Here is a 23,372-nt window from a genome sequence, read left to right as displayed (position 1 = left end):
TTTAGAATCCTGGTGCCATTTGCTCTGTTTCATTGCAATTGTAGTTTCATGACTGTTTAAAGAAGGGGTGGTCATGATGTTCCTTCAGCCCATTTATACATTCCTGGCCTCTGTTGAGCTGGCTCAGAATTGGGCATCTATATGATAAATCAGAGATTTGATTCAGTTGCAAACTGGCCCAACAATAGAGGGGTTTTCAGGTGGCTAAGCTCTTGATTCACAGGCACTGATAGTGTGACACAGTGGAGGGGCATGAACATTCCCACTGGCAGCAACCAGTGCTGAATTAGCTTGAACCAGTAGTAAAAGTGCATCTAGAAAAATATTTCCAAAACCTACTCATCTGAAAGCAGTGGGAGGTGGAATGGCATTTGTTACTGATCTTGCAGAAGTTTGTAAGTGAAATATGACGGAGGGAGAAGTACAGGCTTAACTGTTGCCTTTCTGCAAGAACATATTTTTAGAAGAATTTTCCTATTGTGTGATTATCTTAGATTCCAGAATTTCAAGTTAGAAATGCATTGATTAAAACCAATAAGTTAGAGTTTTCAAAATTTAATCTTGCTTTTTGTTTTAAAAACTCTGATCTGAGAATTTATATAGTACATTAAATGTATCTCTGGGCTGTGTTTATGCTGCTAATGCAATCGAAGTGTTAATTTGGAAATACTTTCTGCCTCATTGTAACCCTTTGAAACATTTTTCTTTACTAAACTTATTATATTTTTCAGTTCCACTTTACTGGCTTTCATCATGGAGTTGTTGAAGAACTCCATTGCTATGCAAGAGCAGATGCTTGCCTGCAAGGGCTTCCTTGTCATAGGATATAGCCTGGAAAAGGTAAAGCAAATCTTTCCTGATGCCTTACATGAATGTTGAATTTTTTTGAGAGAAATGCTTTTTCTAGATTACTGCATGGCTCTTGCTTAAGCTGATCTTCTTTTACAGTCTTCCAAAGCCCATGTTACCCGAGCTGTACTAGAACTTTGCCTTGCCTTTTCAAAATACCTGAGCAACTTACCCAATGGGGTGCCCTTGCTGAAGCAGCTGTGTGATCATGTTCTCCTTAATCCTGCAATATGGATTCATATCCCAGCAAAGGTAAAATTGCTTATTCTTATGAATAATTTGTCTTACGATGTGATGATTTGTCAGTGTCACGACTAAACCTGTACTCGAAGAATTATAGGTCCTGGCTCTCCAGCAGAAATCATACAAGAACTGTTTTCAGACTTCTCTTTCTGCGTGTACCTGTCAAGTTTTGCAGACTCCCAAGATTTTCAGGGAGTTTGGAAACCTGCAGCATTCTGAAGAGCAGAGTTGGGAGTGACTTCTGGAGTCTCTGACCTAGTCAGAATTGTAGATTGAGAAGGCATTTTGGATGTGTTAGTTGGTAAAACCCCAGCAATTTCAAAGATAAATAATTGTGGGGATCAGATTTAAAATCCTCATTTAAATTGACGTATTCCCTTCAGAAGAGTGGTGGTGTTTGTGGTGTTTGTGCGTTTTTTTTATTATTTTTTTTAAACCATATTTTTTTATCCCCTCCATAAGGGTTTGGTTTGCACTTAAAAAACTGAGAAAGCACTGACAATGCTACTGTTGAAGTAATCACAACATATTTGTTTGGTACAACTAAATTAAATTATTAAGAATTATTTGAGTTATTAAAAGAAAATGGGAAAGAAGACATGTAAATACTTAAGTGTATAATGCTTAAGCCTATAATAAATATGCACCTTTTTATACTAATGAGATTCTTCCTGTGTGACCCTGTTCTGAACAGAGAGGTTGGACTAGATGATCTTCAGAGGTGCCTTCTAATCTCAGCTGTATCTGTGAGGGTGTGAATACCACGCTTTCATGCTCCTACGAATGTGGACCAGCTTAAAAGAACCCTACAGCATTCTATAGTTTTAGAAATAGAATTAAATTTTTCATTGGTTTGCAAAGGTTTTAAGAGCTTTGTGAGTGAGCCATGCAGAGAAAATCTATTTCTTTAAGAAATTTTAATAGGTGAAATTTAAGAATGTGATTGTCTGATGTGCTGTAATTTTATTGTCATGATTTTTGATGTCCTGATTGGGTGTTGTAGGTTCAGCTGATCCTGTACACTTACCTGTCTACTGAGTTCATTGGCACTGTAAATATATATGGTGCCATCCGGCGAGTTGGGACAGTTCTTTTGGTCATGCATACCCTCAAGTATTATTACTGGGTAGTGAATCCTCAGGATCGCAGTGGTATAACTCCCAAGGGCATAGGTAGGTATTCAATTCTACTCTCATAAGCTGATGTTTGTCTCAAAAAAATGTATATAATGTATAGAATAGAACTGTAAATATTCTAAGAAGAGTATTATTTTAATTGAGTGGGTTCATTGTGACAATTCTAGCAGTGTTCTTTTGCCCATAGGATATTCTTGACAGCTCTTTTTCAGAAAGTAATGGAAGCTTTTTTTAGAAGTCTTATCCTCTGTCACCAAAGACCTGCATGAATTAATACTAGACAGAACAGATCAGAGAAATGGTAGAGTTTTCTAAGTGTAGAGCTGTGCTTGGGAATGTTGTCTCTTTGTGGAGCTTGTTCAAGTACTGGGCAGTTTTTAAGTACTTGTTGTATATATTGATAATAGCAATATAGCTGAAAACAGGCATACTGAGTCTATCTGACCAGTGTAGGCATGGAAATTTGTTGGGAAATTGCTTAATAATCATACTTAATCCAGACAGCAAATTCATGGTGAAAAAAGTTATAAAAAATTTAAAACAAGTGTTTAGTACTTATCATTGACAGGGAACACAGAACAGGAATACTGATCCTAAGAAAAAAGCAAAGAGAATAGCTACTTAACTGGGAAATCTAGTATTATAAAAAGAGCTGGGAGAAGTGAGGTGTGCACCAACATAACACAAACGCGTGCAGATGGAACTGGCACAGATAAGGGAATTAATGCTTTTTGGAGGAAAGACTTGAGAATTATCCCAGTTTGTTATCCTGTTTTTCATGGGGTTGGGCACACAGCCCTTGGCAGAGAGAGAATAACTTATATCTTTATTCTTTCCTGTACTGAAGAAAGGCTCTAGAATTTGGAGGAGAAGCAGGTGATGAAAGAGAGCTAGATGTACTGGGAGTGAAAGCTCCTTAGATACGTCCAACTTACAGTCACCAAAATGACCAAACCTTCCTGTTATGGAGTTGCAGAGATTGTTTTGTAGTATTTTGCATCCTGTAAAGAGCAAAGGATGTGTGTTTTCTCGCTTCTTTTTAGTGAAGGCATGGGTTTACTCAATTAGTTTCTGAAGCAATTGATTGAGCTCGAGGCAACTGTATGTGTAGGATAGTCTTACAGTCTAATGGCTTATTTTAACTAAACTGGTCTGTATTGAAAATAACTATTCTTAAACCAAATACACCTGTGAGCCTATACTGTATAAAACCAGACTTGTATGATCACTTGCATTTGCTGTTTGATTTTTCACTGATGAATAAGATCATAAGAACTGTGAACCTATGAGCAAATGTCAATACATTACTAGGGATAGGTTTTACAGCAGTTCACTTGCTTTCTGTATGAAAGCTTTTACTTGGCTTTGACATTTGCTTGCACCTGTTTTTTTAACCCTGCCTCTCCTGGGAACTGCTCAGTGTTTTTAACTGCTCAGAGTATTTAAAATGTTTCAGTGGAAGTCTGTTTTACAGAGGAGTGGCAAGTCCTTTTGACTTTGCATTAACAAACTAAGTCTTTGGCTTTCAAGGTAATTTTTATATATAGCATTGCAAGATGGGTTTGGTTTTTTTTTTTTTTTTTTTTTGGTGCATATAGTCAGTGTGTAATAATGGCTTGCAGTTCTTCCTTAAAAATTCGAAATCCGGAAATCCTGACAGAAAGCTCTTAGACCAATCTTATCCCTTGGATGAAGTTGGTTCACTGCAAGCAAGTGCCAGAGTTGTGTATTTAGAAGGCTTTAGAAAAGCCAATTTAATAAATGCCTTAGTAGCACCTCACTGTTGGGGTATTTTGTGAAAGAATAGTGACAAAAATGCGTTACTATTTTGTAGTCTGAAGTGAAGGAAAGATAACTTCACTTATAATTGTGCCCTCTTCACCCAGAAAATGCCTTTTTTCTTTATGTGAAAAATGCATGCTATGCTAATAACAGCTGTTAATTTGCTTTTCTTATATCAATAATACTTTTCTTCTTTTGTAGATGGGCCACGGCCTACTCAAAAAGAAGTTTTATCTCTGCGAGCATTCTTGTTAATGTTCGTTAAACAGCTAGTGATGAAGGTAGGATAACTTCAAATTATGACAGGATATCTCAGTTTCCTTTCCTAGAGAAATGTACTTTAATGTAGCATTTCTTTCTAAGTATGTTGAATTTTATAAATATGTAAGTAAATAGAAATACCACGTAAGGTGCATCTTTTTCTTGCTCTTGCTGCAGAAAGCAATACTAAAGATGCATTTTTCTCCATTTTAAGCTGTTTTTATAAAAAGTGGAGCTGTTAAATCCTTGACTTGGAAATGTTTACTACTGGGGAAATAAATATTTGATTCCATATTTTGTGTTTGACAAGAACAGTATCACCTGCATCAGAAATAGTTATTAAAGACTGAAGAGCAACATATGACATTATGTGCTGTGAGCCTGTGGTACAGAGGAGGATGAGAAACACTGAAATAAGTTTCACAACTGTTTGTTAGACATTAGAGGAATATTGAAATTCTGCATTTCTACTGCTTGTAGACTCTTCTTAACCCTTTCATATTGTAAACTTTGATCTCTCTTCTTGCCCTTCTGTAGACTGTCTTTTATTTGTTTGAAGGTAGCTCCCTTTCCCGCTCTTCCTTGCTGTTGCTAAGGGACCATTATGTTCTCTGTGCTCCCACCCTTAGCCCCAGCACTATGGAAGAATAACTCAGGAAGGTTCTGCTCTTGACTCTCATACTCTTTCTTTAGATTTAGTGTTCTGTGATTGAAGTACCAGGAACAATTTAACTATCAAGCTCTAAAAGACTTGCATTAAATGTTAGCTTCATTTTAATGTATTTTTAAAAAATTTCTTATCAGGGAGTTGTAACTTGGACAGTTTTGGATAGAGTTTTGTAAGGACGGTAAAAAGGATGTCCATCATAACAGGTCTATTCTTCCACAAACTTTCTGTTTGTATGCAGCAGTGCAAAATCTGTTTGAGAAACAAGAGACTTGCTTTAAGAAATAAAAGTCCTAAAAATAAAGAACCCTGCTTTTCCATTCCCTCATCCTGCTCTTACAAACTGTTGGTTGGTTTTTATTTTCACCAAATAGAGCTCAAGGCATATTCCTGACATAGATGCCATAAATTATTTATATTTCTGCAAAGTTGATAGCAACTGAAAATAGGATTCTGTAGTGGAAAATAAGAAGTGAACTTAGCTATAAGCATAGCTAACAGGCTTATATTTAAACATCCAGGTCTACTTCTGAATCCTTTTTGCCAGCTTTAGTGCCTAGCTCTCAGATCAAATTATCTGTTTCAATTAACATGGTTTACTCTTAACAATTTTATGTACTATATTACTATCTAGCCTATTTTTATGTCTGTATTGGAGTCATCTTGGTGCACTTTTACAACCTACAATGGGTATTTTTGGGGCAGGCAAAAAGCTACTTTCTATCCATGAAGCTATTATAATACCAAGGGAAAAAAAATTGTCTTGTAGGACTTCCTCTGTATATAACCATGGCTTGTAATAATGCTCTTTTGGGAACAGTACTTTTGTACTTGAAAGATGATATTTAAAGCCTGTTTGTTTTTAAAGGACTATGGAATAAAAGAAGATGAATTGCAGGCTATCCTTAATTACCTGCTCACTATACATGAGGTAATTTTTAATTTGGGGGGTATGTCGGGGGACAGAGGTACTACTGCTGTTTGTGACCACCAAATACTTGAATATTTTCAACTGCTGCCTTTTTTATGCCACAAGGTGTCTCTGTAGAGGAAGCAGCAAACACTGTCCAACTCCTTAGTGTAGTGTGCTGAATTGCCAATATTCTTGCAGTGATTTAAGCACTATGTTCAATGTTAGATTGAAGTTCATTAAGCCACTAAGTCAAAATGGTTTCTTGTGTTGTTCGGCAAACTGATTTACCAAGCAGAGAAACAGATGGTGAGACCGACTTAAAAAAAAAGAAGACAAAACCTTATTTTATTTTATGCTGCCTAAGTAATATTTTTTGTTTTATTTTTCTCTCCTTTTTATTTTGCTTCTTAAATAAAGCAATAAAATTGAAAACATGCATTAAAAAATAAAGATGCATGTTAATGGCATCTAAGAGAAGCATATAAACTTAATTGGGAGAAAATGTTGGTTACCACTGATGCATCTGCATCTTCATATTTTAGCACCAGGAAAAGGCACTTTATGCCAGATGCAACATCAAAGACAAGGGAAATGGGGACATAAATCTAACTGCTCTCATCTCTGTAAGGGTGCTTGAAATGGGTAAAATAAGGAATTAATTGAACTTCAAGCAGTATGGATTATTTTCTTTCTTTGTTTACACCTATATTTTTCTTTTGTTCTCTGTGCTGGTTACTACTACTTGGTAGTACCATGGTCAAGCAAATTAAGTCATTCTACTTTATATGGAGATGTAAAAAAAAAAAAAAAAAAAAAAAGACTATTGGTAATATGTAAGCAGGAGCTTTTTATAGCCTTCAGATGAGGAGGTAATATTGTAACTATCTTAGCATGGTTTGTATTTTTGAAAGTGATGGGGTTTGTTTGTTTTTTCTTTTAAATAAGCTTTCATTTAAATACCACAAAGAATGAGAAAAGTGGTTTTCTACTTTTTAGGTTATTTGTAGTTAAAATTAACTTGGAATAAATTAATAAACTAGTTTAGAGTGCTTTATACCAATAGAATGAAAAAATATACTGAGCAGTTTGAATTACCCATTTAAAATATTGCCTGTGGCAGGTGGTGGTATTTTTTTTTTTTTCCTGGGATGGACATTTGTTAGAGATTTTGCATTAAACACCACCCTGTGACCCAGAAAATGTGCAGCAGTTTATTTCTAGCTCCTGTGCAGTAAAAGAGGGACAAATACACATGCAAACAGATGAGCATGTGTGTGGAAGAAAATAGCACAGTCCAATAGTCCATTGCCTGTTAAAGAGTTACATCCTGGATACAGATGTATCACACTTCACTCTAAAAAAGAAAGTGGGTTTTTTGGTAATATTTTCTCCTGTGCTTGCCTTCAGATCTGTAGCTCTTTTGATCCTGGCCTAATTGGTTTGGTCCTTGGTTTACTATTACTCTCCAGATAATTTTGAAATATTTCATAGTCATTCTTTTAACCAAAACGATGTTCTAGTGTACATGCATTTTTAATTCAAATTTGTAACTTTCATTCAACAGGATGACAATCTAATGGATGTCTTGCAGTTGCTTGTTGCTCTGATGTCAGAGCATCCTAGTTCTATGATCCCTGCTTTTGATCAGAGGAATGGATTACAGTAAGTTTGGATTTTGCAAGTGGGCAAAAGGAAACAGTATTTTGACCAAACTGTTGCTTGCTGGTATTCCCATGAAGTCTGAAAGTCCTCATCAGTGTATGTGTTGTGATCTTAGACTCCTCATCTTGGGAGATTTTTGTGTCCAGATGTTTTTTTGACAAGAGGTGATGTGGGATTTATTATCACTGAGGTATTTTTTTTAATGTTTCCAAGCTGTCAGTCACGCTTAAACATGTACTGATCGATTTTAGTCCATACATTGATGTTAAGTCGTCTTCTACTAGCACTTAGTCTTTAGCCTCCCCTTCCTACCTGTGTTTCAGAACTGAAAGTGGCTGACAAAAATGAGTTCTGATTTCTTCTGATCTTTGTTAGTTGCTTTCATTTTTTTTTTTTTAAACATACTTCTCAACAAACTGAAAAATATTGTTTAACACCATTGTGAGAGAAAAGCAGAGACAGTAGCAAATTCTACTAGCAGTAAAAACACAAAAGAAGATCTGCTAGAAAAAGACTGAGTTATGAGACTGATTTTATGTTATGGCTCACAGAGGGTGGTCACATTAATGAACTTTTCTAATTTAAAATGAATCTGCCTGGACATAGTGGGGGGAAAAACTGGAACAGGCAAACAAATGTTAAGAACTGTTCCTAGAAGAGTATGTGGAGTTGTAATTCTTTTGTTGTGTAAAGGCAGAGTCTCATTTCATACATTTTGTTGCACTTATTGGTTAACCCCTATTTATACATATATTTTTTCAGTTGCCCTTTCTCAAGAGACAACATTCAGGCACATTCATAATTGTTTTTTCCCCTTCTAGTGCTAGGCTGGTTTTTTTTGGTTTTGTTTTTTTACCCATTCTCTTCAGCTTTAACTTCGTTTGTATGGTAATGTATTATGCTATGGGAAACTAATAAAAACTCCAAATAATAAAGTATTTGAATGTCATGTTTGGGTCTCCAATGCAATATGTTTGTTTTTGTTTAACAACTGGCAGTAGCCATTTTCTTATTTTATTAACTAGTGTATGGGCAAGTCAGCATGAATAGTGAGTCCACAGTGACATATCCCTTTTTTTTTTATTTCCTGTCTCACTGGTTACATTCCTTGCTCCTGTATTGTCTCCAGTCACATAATGGGTGGTTATGTTGTGTATGCTTATTGATACATTTACTTTTTCCAATTGAAACACCATGTTCTTGAAATTTAAAAATAATTTTACGAAGTTTTATAAGTATGTGGTGTCTTTTAATAACTAAGATCTTAAAAGCAACTAATCTACTGAAGAAATAGTAAGTGTAAGGATATAATTTTTCCTGTGCAATTAGGTGACTCTTGAACTGTTTTGTTAAGACTAGCAGGGAGATGGATCACGTTGCTTGGATGAACATTGTATGGTGGGCTTGCACTTTCATTTGATTCTATAGTTGCTGTGGCCGCAGCTTTCTCCAGAATAAGCTATTTGTCACAGATAACTGGTTTTTAATCACTCCTGGCATTTCAGTTGAGTACTATTATAAAACTAGATTTTGTCTTAGTTTAAGTGTTCTGGGTAATATTTTTAGGTATGTAAAAGTAAAGGAATAGATAACTAGTGAGGAGTGCTCAATATGTATAGGTAAGACCTATAAACTTGAATAAGTCCTTTGAACTCTTGATAATTGACTTATTTAAAATGCAGTATTGTAACATCAGATATTTTTGGAAAGACTCTAGAATCTTTCTTTTTTTCTTCCCCCGCAATAAGGTGATACAAATTTCCTCAAAAAATCACACAGAAAATAGTCACAATAAAGGCTGAGTAAGACTCTGTGCCTTCTCTTCCAGTATAATTTCATGGAACATTACGAAATTAATTTTTTTTTTTTTTTTTTTTTCAGAGAGAGCTTAGTAATCTCTGTAGGTATAAGCCAAATAATATTTCACAAATGGAAAGATCTGGCCAATACCATGAACTGTAGCCCAACTAAAATGAGATAGTGACATGGTGATAAGTACTTCAGTGTCTAAAAAGAACAATGGTTGAAATTAGATGTGACTGATAAATACATGTAGATGTCTTATGTTTTTATGGGAGATTTACAAGGATCAAACACTGCTGCGTTTGTTATTCTGCACATTGTCAGAAGGCCAATATTAGAATTTTTCACTGTGTAAATAAATCTGATTTAATAAAAGATTAAGCTTTATTCAGTAAAAGTAGCTGATTCTAATAAGATCCTAATAAGACTTTAGTAGCACCTAAACATGGCTGAACACGTGGTTAGCATGTACTGCAAATAAATGTTTGAGAAGTTAAGGTTAAATACTGGTCCGATTTCTTTTTATTTGGGGAGTGAAAGGCATAGATACATGTAATGAGATCTGTGCAGTATTACAGTAATGTCATATACATGTATATATATAACCTTATAGGTATATAAGGTCACTGGGCACTTCCCACTGTAAGACCATACTTCCAATTGTTTATTAATTTACCAAACTTTCATCAGTTATATTGGCACTTTCCTTGCTATGTTTATTACACTCTCATTGTTTTTGTGAAAACTTCAGCTAGAACTGTTCAGCTAGCAAAGTCTAGTACTTTGTTACAGGCATGCCCCTTGCTCCTTTTGGCTTTCTACTTAAAACTTCTTAGTGGAGAGTCACAAGCAGGTGTAGAGGGTAATCGTAAGGAGGTGAAGAGCAGAAACCAAGGTGGGTGAAATGAGAAGACTTGGTGTCTGTCTTCCTCTATCCTCCCGAGGAAGCAACAGTGCACACAGGTGTCAAATATTAGTGCTAGGAATAAATCCCACTCCATACATGGCTCTTCCTATCCAGCCACACTTATACTAAAACAATTACTTGCTTAGTTTTCTGGATAAAACATCAGCTTAAGACAGTTCTCAATATAGGAATTCCAGCAGCCTTTCACAGTGTATGTATGTTTTATGTATTGCTATTTGGAAGATATTTAAATTTGATTAAAATTTCTAAATGTAATGAAATTACAAAGTTAACAGAAATGTCATGCTGGTTTTTGTAGTCATTCTTTTAAATTAGGCTGAGACACAAATGAATTTGCAGTGCACTGCATTTAGTTTGTCATTCCAAAAGCTGCTGTGTATTTCAACTATTTTAGGAAGCTTTGTGTTTTCTCCACTTAGGGTCGTCTACAAGCTTTTAGCATCAAAAAGTGAAGGCATCAGGGTGCAAGCTCTAAAAGTGATGGGATATTTCTTAAAGCATCTCGCTCCAAAGTAAGTACCCACAAAAAAGAAGACAAAAAGGTAGGTTGTGACACATACATGCAGTCAGTAAATACACTTCACTGAATAGGAGCTATCAAAAAGGCCAACAGCATTCTGGCTTGTATCTCGAATAGTGTGGCCAGCAGGACTAGAAAAGTGATTGTGCCACTGTATTTGGCACGGGTGAGGCCCTGTGTTCAGTTTTGGGCTCCTCATCATAAGAAGGATGTTGAAATACCAGAGAGAGTTCAGAGAAGGGTGACAAAGCTCGTGAGAGGCCGGGAGCACAAGTCTGATGAGGAGCAGCTGAGGGAACTGGAGCTATTCAGCCTGGAGAAAAGGAGGCTGAGGGGAGACCTTATTGCTGTCTACAACTATCTGAAAGGAGGTTGTAGCATGGAGGGTGTTGGTCTCTTCTCCCAAGTAGCAAGTGACAGGACAAGAGGAAATGGCCTCAGATTGCACCAGGGGAGTTTAGATTGGATATTAGGAAAAAATTCTTTGCAGAAAGGGTTGTCAGGCATCGGAGTCACCATCCCTGAACGTCTTTAAAAGGCGTTTAGATGAGGTTCTTAGGGACATGGATTAGTGCTAGAGTTAGGTTATGGTTGGACTTGATGATCCTGAGGGTTCCTTCCAACTGAAATGATTCCATGATTCTAGTATCCTTCAGTTTGTCATTAATGTATTTCTGGTGGAATTGTTATTGGCAACTTGTGTCCAGGCATTATCATTTCCTTACCAAGTTCATTTAATACTTACTTGCAGTATGGCTGCGTGCTTTTTAAAGTGGTCTTTTTCCGTAATTCCACTGAAATCAGTTGCAAGAGTTAGATTGGTGAGAGTGAGCCCGATGTTACTTACTGAGAACTAGATTTAACATGTCTCAAGTTGACTGCAATAGTTGATAACTATTGAGATCGCTGACCATGGTTAAAATGTATTTTGGAGAGAAATGAGGATGAAGTTAATCTTGTGTATTCTTGTTTATAAAGAAATCCCTAAGGGTGTGTTCCAGCTTTTTGGGCCCATGGATGTGTAGACCACGTTTATGGAAACAAGTTAGCTGTCTTGTGTCTGTCTTCAGGGAATGACTTGTCCTTTCAGGATTTGAATACTTGCCCTTTTTCTCAACCATAAGTGAAAGGCTTAAGGAACAAAAAAAGGAAAAGATGTTTCCAGTGATTTCATGTATATTGAGGGCACACTTTTTCTTTCTTTCCCTAAAGCAAGTTGAATAAGTTTATTTTATCTTTCTGTACTATTTTAGGAGAAAAGCTGAAGTCATGCTTGGACATGGATTGTTCTCTTTGTTGGCTGAAAGGCTGATGCTTCAGACAAGCTTAATCACCATGACCACATACAATGTCCTGTTTGAGGTAGTAATATACTGTAGTTAGGATCCAATCTTCCTAATTACTTGTAAGACATTGTTAGAAAATTGCTTACATATTTGTGCTGATATGTTCCAGATGACATTAAACCTTAGTGTGGTGCAGCTGAGTGCTGCTTTTTTTTCCCCAGAGCTCACTACTTTATATTCCACCCCCAAGCCCCTTAACTTGGTTATGCTCATTATGAAAAATTCTAGATAATGAGTAAACTGAGTCTCAAGCAGACAGTCATATATATATGGAATTTTATTATAGCAATGATCTTGCTTTGTGATGATTTAGGAACAGGATGAGAAAAATTATCAAGAAAGAGAACAAGTGGGTTTTTAGGATAATTTTTAGAGCCATGGTGAAATAATCGTGGTGCTGTGTGAAGGATGTATCCAACCGTTTTTCAGTACGCTCTCTTTATGAACATTGATATGGCATCTTCTTCTTTCTTGCTAGATTCTGACGGAACAGATTTGCACTCAAGTGATACATAAACAACATCCTGACCCAGATTCAACAGTGAAGATACAAAATCCTCGTAAGCACCGTATACATTTCTGATCATTGCTGAAAGAAAAGTTGGCTCTAAAAAGCCATGGGAAAGTTAATTAAGTGCATCCACCAGTCTTAATTCTGATCTCAGTTTTACCGTCTTTCACACAAAAGGAAAGATAATGTGTGTTTAGGTGGAGTTATTTAGGAAGTATGTCGCTACAGCCTTTTGAAAGATGTTTTATGTGTCTAAATGTGTATGTAGTTCATAACTCACCCTTTTTGGCTGTGCACTTATGTTATGAAATGGTTTTCCAAGACTTGCATGCACAGAATACTTCGATTTAATACATGTTAAGGTTCCAGCACAATTCTGATTGCATTATTTAGTGATGTCAGACTAAATTACCTGAAATATGGAAACAGCCTTCATGTTAAATTACCTTTAGTATGACAATGCTAGATGGAAAGTCGGAGAAACATATCCACTCACTGTTTTGGTTAGCTTACTTTATGGAAAATATCTTGATATGAAACTTTAGATGTCTTTTGAACTAAGAGAAAATACTGATATCATTTCCTGAATTATATGCATTATTAATGTGCTCTTTATATAATACAATGGATTTGGGAGAGCTTTTGGAGTTAATTTTTTTTTTTCTGGAGAAATGACAGATTTTTTTTTTTACTTTCATAGCTGCTTTGTGTTTGACTGTAGGTCATAGTTGTGACTTTGCTTCATGTGGAAAGTGACGAAAGAGAAAGGCAAGCGTAGCAGATACAGAAATCTAGTTGCAGTATGCCATTTGCCTCCTGGTAAATCCATATGAAGCAAGAGATGTGAGGAGATTTCTGTTACTTTCTCTTAAGACAGCTGAAGTTGGCAGTTATTCCTGTGGTTAATACAGGTTATTTGTGGTGTGAGGTATGAGTCTGTAATTATCTAGGTCTAACAGGAAGAGTGACTTCTAGAGTACCTTTTTAAGATCAGCGTTAATATTATCAAACAAGGAATTTTCTCTTTTTAAAGACATTGTACAAGGTGAACTGAAACTGTCACAGTGACTGTTCAAATTGCACCCTGGTTTACTTACAAAGATTACTTTTTTTTTTAAAGTAACAACAACAGTGCTCCATAAAGTGGAATGTACCCACAGTTTTAACCGTGTCCTAAAAATATAGAAAACATTATGCTCATAAAAAGTGAAATTTGATATCAGGAAGGTTTTGTCCCCTTTCTCATATTTTTTTTAGTAATGTAATTGTTAAGAATAGTTAGTTGTTCACATTGTTTGAAAATTTAGTATTATTAAGGGCAGTAAAATCTATGCATTTTTCTCCTATACTAATTTTACGACTGAGGCCTTGTATTATGTGAACTTCCTTAGAAAAAGGTTCTGACTCTAATTTGTTCTGCAGTAACATTTGTGTTGCTTAAACCTGATAATTCAAAGAAATTTCAGAATAATTTAGCTTGGATTCCATTTTCTTCAGCTATACAGGCCTGCAAATCCCCCTGATGGTGAGCAAGTTTGAGAAGTCTTATGAGCAGCAATTTATGTTAGTTAAACTTCTGTTCAGATAGAGATGTGCTTTTTTGTAGTATAAAACTTCTTTTTATGTAGCGTTACGTTTCTTGGAAAACAATATTTGAAGATGTCCTGTTTTTTATGCTATGCTTGGTTACTAATATTTTGTTTCTCATGAACTGTTTTACAGAGATTTTGAAGGTTATTGCAATCCTGCTACGTAATTCTCCACCTTGTCCAGATGCTCTGGAGGTTCGGCGAGCCTTTCTTTCAGATATGATTAAACTTTTTAATAACAGCAGAGAAAATAGGAGGTAAGATAGCTTTCTATGTGCACATGTATACGAAGTAAGTAACAAGGTCTTCTAGTAAATTAGCCTCATTAAGCAGATACAGCTTCACTGCTGTTCAGCAAATTCTGTAGTATAATCTTCAATATGTAAAATTAGAGAAGCTTGCACATAGCAGTTGTTTGAAACATGTTGAATTCCTGACTTAGCTGATGTGTATTTCTAAGATATATTTTGAAATTTGATTAAATAACATTGTGTATATTGCAGGAGTTTGTTGCAGTGCTCTGTCTGGCAGGAGTGGATGCTTTCCCTTTGCTGTTTTAATCCCAAGACTTCTGAGGAACAGAAGATAACTGAGATGGTGTATACCATATTTCGAATTTTGCTTTACCATGCAATCAAATATGAGTGGGGTGGCTGGCGTGTTTGGGTGGATACATTGTCGATCACACATTCAAAGGTGAGTGTTTGAAATAGTTGGGAAATTTTGTTATGCTGTGTTGTTCGATTTAGAGTCTAAAAGTGCTGTATAATACAGTAAGATAGTCTTGAAGTGAAGGTTGGTAGTTAAATAAAAGCCCAGTGTTTATACCTGTTACTGAGCATAACTTTCAAATAATTGACAATCACATGTTAATTTTGTTGTTTGAACACATAAATTGTTGTTGTTGTTGTTGCTCAGGTTGTGATAGGATTAGTTTACTATGAAAATTGCACCTATTTCAAAAATAAGGAAATCATATTTCATGAGCATTTCTGAAAAATGTTAGTGCCGCTCTTGGCTTTTAATAATGGCATGAGCACAAGGTGGCGCACCATATCTATTCATAAACAGAAATCCCTTTTAGTAGCATCAAAAGACTGTAAAACAAACCAGTAAAAAGCAAAGAAATAGGAGTTAAGACAGATGCTTCAGCTGTTAAGCTGTCATGGAACACAGGGTGAGAACACAAATGCTTGCTGCATGAATAAGGTTATTAGCCTTCATTATTCTTCTGTCGGATTTTTGTTGTTGTTGTTGTTACAACCAGAATTATATCATAAAAGTTACTAGTAGATCTTTGGACAAGGCACAGTATGAAAGATAACTGCCCTGCCTTTTTCTGAACAAAAGAGTGAGGCCAGCATGGGCCTTGTAATCATTCTGTTTTATAAAAAATATTTATTTAGAATGAATGAATTTATAAATTATGTATTTCTAAATGTGTGCAACTCAACGGTGCAAAATCTGTGAATTCTGAAGATCATTTTATGTTTCTAAGGAATTGTTAGCATTTCTGAGGTTCTTGATTTTGTATGATTCTTTTTTTTTTTTTTTCTCAGAGTCAGTCTCTGCAGACAGCAAGTATACTGTTATTTTGCAGCTCTGTTTATTTATCGCATACATAGCTCAATAGAGGATTATTGGGCTATGGGGAAACCAATATAGAGAGCTATGTAATAAAAGTGAGCGAAATAATATCATTAAATAGTCACTTAGCTAAATGGATTCTAGGTGCAGAGAATTCAGGGCCAAATTTTAACCCTTGCAGAGATCACATTTTAGTTGTTGAAATATCCTTAATCTTCTTTTGTCGTGTCTGCAGTCCTCTCTTTCGCCCAGGATGCAGAGAGTATGGGTGGAGTAGGTTGTACAATGGCAAGCTGTAGCCAGAGTGAAGATCCCTAATGTGCTTTTATAGAAACTGGCATAATTTAAAGCATTTCTGTGATTGTTGGGGAACTGTCCTGGGGAAAAATGTAAAGATGAAGGAAGAGCACTTCTGTAGCTCTGTTATACAGAGCTTTGGTGTATTGAATTTAAAAATTATCATGTATGTTATCTTATAAGCATTAATTCTATTCTTAGACTCTTTTCGTATGTTTTAATGTAATGTTAATGTAGGAAATCTCATTTAAACAGCTTCTATGTCAAAATGGTTATACGGAGTTTTGGTTGTCTTCAGTGACTTAATGTGGCTAATCAATTTTCTAGAGTTCATAGAGGAGAAAACAAGATACTATTGTGATGCCACAGCCAAACGCTAAGAAGAATACCCCAGGTTTTAGAAAATACAGCAACAACAACAAAATACAGATACTGTTACTTTTCTTTTTTCTCTCCTGAAAGGCAGTGCAGGAATGAATGAGAATACAATATGCTTCACCCTTTGTGTTTCTCATTTTTGGTTCCTGGCCCGCTAGTATAATGAGGTGTCCTTGGTTCTAGAAGTAACTTCCTGTGTTAGTCTGACCTTGTTGGCTTTCCAGTCAACATAGGAGGACTGTGTGTTCTTCTAGTCTGCTTCGGGGGAAACTGAATGATGGTGAGGTTAGAAGTGTGTGAGTGCAGGCTAAGCTTGTAGTGGATTGTAATTTTGAAGGAATTGTAAAGCAGTTCAGCTTGTTTGGACATTGGTGCTAATATCCAGTTCCAGAAGCCTGAGTGAAAATGATTAAACAAAAGCATCCAGAAACTGACTTAGTAATAGAGCAATGAATGAAGATGCAATACTCAAGGATTTAAAAATTGGATTTTTTCACCTTTATTATGCATTTACCATTCGAACATTTATTAATAATATATGCAATTTATACAGCTAGCAGTATAAAGTGAGGTGATGTTTCATAACTATATTTTAATTACATATGCATAAATTAGGGTAAATCGCAAAAAAACCTCTTTGTGGTAAACCCTTACTAATCACTTGAAAGTGTCCTCTTAAACTAATATTAATATCTAATGAAAATGAATTCTTAATCCCTCTAATTTTACTTAGTTTGAATATTCTTGTATCCTGTTACACAAATATTGAGATTCATGTAGATCCACACATGACATGGTGTGAACATCATTCAGTGGGCAAATGGTTTGATGCTAAGTGCATCTCTGATTTTGATTTCTAGCATGCTTTCGAAGTAATGTGGGAATTATGGAAACAAAAATATTTCCTTAACGTAGCTAAGAGAATAACCAATTTGTGTTTTTATTATTTCATCTCTAATTGTATTGGGTTAGTGCTTATTTTTCCTTTTTACAACCCTTTGCACCATTCTTGCCTCTAATTTACAGCACCATTCTATGATAAAGAACTAGTGTATAAAGGACTAGTGTTACAGAATTGGATAGGTTTTGCAGAGCTACACATCAAGATACATGCAGCTGCTATAAAAAGCCAAAGAAACTCAATTGCAATTTTATTGTCCAGTTTGATAGATTTCCTGCCACCTTTGTAGCAGGGAAGCTGTTTGTCACTGTAACCCTCTCCTCCAACAGCTGCACAACGTTTTATAAGCAGCAGCGGCTTTTCCAGCATAATTGCCCTACATTGGTTTCCTTGTACTCAGAATTCAGAAGGTGCGTGTAACCTTTTTAAAGCCAAATTTCTTAGTGTTACTCATGTATTTTGCTCATTTCCATATTATTTTTTGATGTTTGCAAAATAGTAACACAATGTATACAAGTGTATTTAAAATCTGTGGCTTCTAATTGAATAAAAAAATGTTAATGAAAAAATTAAATCACAATTCAGTTTGTTCTAATTGGCCAGTGCTGAATTTATGGAAGCATCTAAGAACTTCTGGCTTTGCAACACTGTAACCATGGTCACTAGGCCTTGGACTTTATCTGTCTAGTCATGTTACTTTGTAAAAAGGACCAATAATTTTGTGGTTAATAATAGGAAACAAGTTAAGAATGGTGCAAAACCTGCCTTTTTGACCTTTCAGTTTCCCCAAGTTTTAAAAGATTTACACAGTGTAATACACTCCTAAGTTATCTCAGTGTCTTAAATGACTGGGAAGAACTAACATTTGCTTATTTCAGGCATTTAAATATATTTTACTACTCAAAAGTTGCTTCATGTTACCATGTGATTCAGGTAAATATATTTGGGTAGTGGTGTGTTTGTGGTTTGTTTTTTTTTTTTTTTTTTAGCAGCTCTAAAAATTTTAATTAAGACTCAGAAATGTTAATATGTACAAACTACAGTTTTATTGCTGTATAAGTGTAAATTGCTGTGTAAGTGGAAAAATTTTGTTCACCAGTCTAAATGCGAAGAAGTATAATCTTAATGTTAGTACTGTGACTTGAACATACAATGCATTTCTAAATAATTGTTACTTTTTGGTATTAAGGAAGTATAATTGTAATAAACATCCGTGCATGTGAAGTAAATTCGTGTGTTCTCTGGTGCCCAACTCATTTAATGCAGAAGAAAAAAAAGTGTTCACAGAGTTTGCATGTCTTTGCCTGATTTTTTTCATCAGTATGTTAGATGAGGGAAAACTGGCAAAAGCAGCAGAGATAGGTGGTGGAGCAGTTAATATATGATGGTAATTTAAAAACTAATTTGCAGAGAAGTGAACACGGCTCAGTAATTTCAAAAGTAACAGGCCATCAGGATCTCTTCAGTCCAAATCCCATTGGCCATTTATGAGTTATTGAGGATGGTTTTGTCTCCAGTTTGTTTTTTTTTCCCTGTCTTGAAGAAGGTAGGGTCTCCCGCTGTGCTATATAGACACATTCGTATCTCTAAGTCATTTTGAAGGCTTCAGATGTTCTTTGGTCCTCTGCAAAGTGTCTGCATTGCACTGAGAGGAAGCAGAGGCTTCTGGCCAGGAGGGTCACTGTACTACTGCAGGTTTTTGGGTTTCAGTTGGGAGATACCCAGTGTATCAATGAAGCAAAGCACACTCGAAGTGGTTAAATATGGGATTCGTTCTTATGGTATAAGTAGTTATTTATACAAAAATATTGGTTATTCTAGATATAAATGGTACTTGGGGGCTTCACCTGACTTAGGGAGAGCAAAATGAACTTGGACACTAGAATGTGCGTCTTCCTTTGAAGTTGTGTACGCTCCAATATGTATGGTTATAGCTCAATCTGCCACCTTTTCCAGGTGTTTCCTTGTTACAGGTTCTTTTGTAGTAGTTGGGCAGGCTTTTCCTAATCAATGCTTCAGAGGAGAAGAAAGTAATTTCATTATTCAGCAGGCAGAATGGTTGGGAGGGGGGATCTGAACCACTTATGGGATTCCCTCAGTTTGAGTGGAATGTCATAGATAAAGCTGCAGGATGCTAAATTTGACTAAGTCACATAGAAAGAAAAGTGTGAAATGGGGTATAGGAATAGAATGAGCAAGGTAAACTGAGACTTTGTGAAGCAGGAAAGAACAGTACAAGCTGGATAGATGAAGCAACACAGAAGCCCTAAAAGAAGAGATGGGGAAACATTTTCAGGGGAAAGAACTCATGCATAAAGAGGCAGAAAGTCTTCCTAAGCAAAAGTGACCCGAAGAGAGGATGAATTCTCATTTCCTATACTCTAGTATAGAAATCATTGGAAGCTGTGACCTGTGTTTGCAACCTGAAGAATTTTTAGTGGCCTCCTTTGCTGTTGCTGCAGAGTTTGGGGCAAACCTCATCCATACTGTGTTTGGCTTGTGGCTGCAGAGACTGAATTGTGCCTCTGGGCTGTAGGTTGGAATGATGGATGTGGGGTCTCTCCTACAGGGCTGTGAACAGCACTCGGAGACACTGGAAAACTGTGGCCAAAGAGAGCTGTGCACAAGACATGTAGTCACGTATTTACCACAATGAAGAGTGGTAAACACTGAATTTATCTACAACATATTTTTGTTAATAACTAAATATTGAATGTGTACAAGGCGCAGTAGCACTCTGTGGGGAATTTGACAGTCTACTGAACTGAAGGAATGGTGACAGGAATTGAGACAGCGCGGAAATGTATACCTTGAGACGATAATGTACTCAAGTCTTGCAATTTAAACAAATCAAAAGCAATGGAAGCATTAATTAAAATGACCAGATATGTTTGGCATGCTGTTTCAATTTATTATTGTATGGTGATGTAACAGTAAGCTATACCTTGACGTGATTTCAAAATAAAATGTTACCAACATACTTGAAATTTTCTCTCAGATAAGTGAAGACTTTTATGAATTATATTGATTAGTACTTGCTTTCTTTTTCTAGAAATTATTTGCATGTATATTTTCTCTCAAGCTGAGGAGAAAGCCAGCAAAAATATTGCTGCTTAAATGAAAGTGCAGGAACATGAAAATCTCTCGGTACAGTGGTTTTCATTTCCTTTTCCTGACTTGTTTGTCAGTGAATGCTTTTTTGGTGGAAGCACAGATTCCTAGAAACATCTCATATGTAGTGTCCTGCGTGATATATGTGAATTTATTTTTCCTAGCTTTCTTCTGTAAACCACTCTGAAATAACCCAGAGATTCTTCAGGTCCGTGGGTTACAGACTGTAAGTCAGTGTATAGCGTACACAGTACCTTTCTATCTTTCACTTCACGGAACTGAAAATTAGGTTTGGTATCTTCAGATATTGGTGCCTCCTGTCTAAACAGACCTGTTTTTGTTTGGAGATCAGTTTTCACTTTTGAACAGTTAGGGTTGCTGCATGAGAAGTGGAAAAGCAGATCAATAAAGTCCTTGTTAAGATTTTAAAAGTTGTAACGCTTTCTGGAATTATGAAGAGTTTATTGATGGCATCAGCAGCACAGGAGCTGGTTTGCACTGAGCAGACTCTGTAAGGAAACAGCACAGCAGTGCTATATAATTGTCTGACCTGTCTGGCAGACATTCCCTTCCTCTCTCTGCTCTATGAAATTGCCCACTTGATGATGAAAAAAAGGATGAAATCTTAACATATAGTAAAAATATTTTCCCTGTGTTCTCTAATGAAAATGTCAATCATCTTAACCTTTTTCATGGCTATATGCTGATTTTTCTCCTAGGCAATTAGTAAATGTTGGATGTCAAATTAAGGTAAAATTAATGGCAGAAGCAAATGTTGCAGGTATTAGCTCACAAGTGTCTTTAACTAGTAGTGTGTAGAGATGCATTCCAAGCATTTCAAACAGCTATGGATTAACCATCAAATGATGGTGAAGATTAATGATTGGCCTTTTAGCTCTCTAATTTAGAACAATTTCTAGTAATTAATTTTGTATTATCAGCATTACAGTTGCAAATGCCTTAAGTAAAATAAAAAATGACTTGACTTAAGTACATTTAAGGTTCTCCAAGCTGACAGTTGTCATGTAAATTGTTTCATGCTTGTAGATACTAATGTTTAATACCTTTATATACTATCTCTGTCTACTTGTATTTAATAATCATAATTTCTATTTCATTTTGCATTGTCTTTTATACTGCTTTTGTTAACCTTAGGTGCTTTCTTTGTAGAGTGTATTGTTTGGCTTAGCGAACTTGTGTGCTTCATAAATGCCATGTCATGGAAAGGAAGTGTGGGGGAAGAATTTTCCAGTGCCCTCACAATAATAGTACCACTATTTCTTGGTTTCTTGTCAAACCAATTGCAAATTAATATAGTGAGCAGAACTGTTTAGACAGAGTTGTTGAAAAGCTGGATATTACAAAGCATTATTTCTTAAATCTGTTTTCCTTTTTATGTAAATAAGAAAAACACAAGCTTGAAATGCAAGTTTGAAAAATATTGTGTTTTAGGTAGACTGCCTAAACTTGTGCATTGCTATTTTAATTTAAATATTATTTAAAGAACAGTATTTAATGCATTTTAATTATTAAGTAACATGAATTCTTTCTTATGTTTATGGCAGAAATAGAAATTGCCTGCCTTTTTAAGTGGCTTTTTTTTGGGGGGTGTGGGGTGTGATGCTCTTGATGCTTTCCTGTAGTTCTGTACTATCTAATTTTCTTTACCAGGGCATGTCTCTTTGCAGTTTCTTGTATTGTTCTTAAATAAACGTAGATTTTTATCAGATTCTGCTTGTGTTCATGGCATGGAAAGTGAGGAGCCATAAAGTAGATTGTTATTACTCCTGCATATGAATTTAATGAGACATATTAGAATGATGCATGAAAATATGAATGTTCACATTATTATAGATTTTTTGAAGAGCTGATAAGGTTGCAGAAGGGGATCACAAGAAGGTTTCTAGTCCTTCAGAATGAAAGCTTATTCTTTTTAGATGATCCTGTTACTTGTCCATCTTTTAGACTTTCATAAACATTATTTTTGTAGTATATCATAGGAAAAAACCCTTGAAAACATGGCATTTCTTCCATAGTGAGGTATTTTTAATAACTCAGAAATGCAGACATAATTAGTGACTAGATATTGAAGCTAGGCTTTCAAAATAAAGGTACCTTTTAAAATTTTTGTTTTGTTTTGTTTTTCTAGATGGTAGAGTAGATTTGGAACAAATGATTCATGGGAGATTTCAGCTCTTAGTTTTTAAAACCGGGGCTGGACAAGTTCCTAGATGCTGTAATCCAATCTATGTTATTGTGCTTAATGTGTAGGAAAGTGGGTTTAAATCAAGGGCTGGGCTAGATGATTTGATGTTACTTTCTGGCCTTAACCTCAGTGATTCCTTGAACTGCAACGGGGAAAGCATCTGTAACAGAACTGATAATGCACTTTCAGAATGCATTTAAAGTTACATTCTTTGATGCTTGCAGTTTACGTTAACCAGGTTGGTAATTTATAAAAGCACTTATGTAGATAAGACTGCTGGAACTTGGAACTTTACATTGCTCTTAAAGTTTGTTGTGTTTCCTAGGGGCCAGTCTAAGTATCAAGTGTTGCTTCATGTAACTTTGCAAGGCTGTGAATGTGTTCTTTTTGCAAGGTGGATTTAGTAACTGCCAGCCATGCAAAACATCTTTAGTATTTAATCCATTAAGACTGAATTATTACTGTTATTGAACATGTTCTGTGAGTCAGATACTACTCACTATTGCACTCAAATTTCAGCACTGAAGAAAATAATGTTTTGTAACAGGTCCTTCCAGCCATTCTCTTGTGATCATCTTTGTGTCATTGTGCCTATCCCCATTTTTACTGGGGAGAGATGGCAGCAGCAGTAATAGAATTTGACATATGTGTCTTCCTCACTTACCCTTTTCCAGAAAAACAC

General features: G+C 35.7%; 1 protein-coding gene across 5 annotated transcripts in view; it reads left to right on the top strand.

The window, feature by feature from the left end:
* LRBA (LPS responsive beige-like anchor protein) overlaps positions 1–23,372 on the top strand; it is a 411,832-nt gene that overhangs the window by 50,057 nt on the left and 338,403 nt on the right. For 4 of the 5 annotated variants that reach the window (XM_082050426.1, XM_082050427.1, XM_082050425.1 and 1 more), the window contains exons 12-22: positions 732–840; positions 949–1,101; positions 2,096–2,264; positions 4,212–4,291; positions 5,807–5,869; positions 7,416–7,513; positions 10,664–10,756; positions 12,018–12,126; positions 12,589–12,670; positions 14,344–14,467; positions 14,714–14,906. In XM_082050426.1, coding sequence (XP_081906552.1) covers positions 732–840; positions 949–1,101; positions 2,096–2,264; positions 4,212–4,291; positions 5,807–5,869; positions 7,416–7,513; positions 10,664–10,756; positions 12,018–12,126; positions 12,589–12,670; positions 14,344–14,467; positions 14,714–14,906 — 1,273 coding nt within the window. The remainder of the gene's footprint in view (positions 1–731; positions 841–948; positions 1,102–2,095; positions 2,265–4,211; positions 4,292–5,806; positions 5,870–7,415; positions 7,514–10,663; positions 10,757–12,017; positions 12,127–12,588; positions 12,671–14,343; positions 14,468–14,713; positions 14,907–23,372) is intronic. The other variant, XM_082050428.1, reaches the window with a different exon arrangement.

The sequence above is a fragment of the Streptopelia decaocto genome, assembly GCF_964273445.1.
Source record: "Streptopelia decaocto genome assembly, chromosome: 4".
Lineage (NCBI taxonomy): Eukaryota > Metazoa > Chordata > Aves > Columbiformes > Columbidae > Streptopelia > Streptopelia decaocto.
This window is presented reverse-complemented; position numbering and strand designations above follow the sequence as displayed.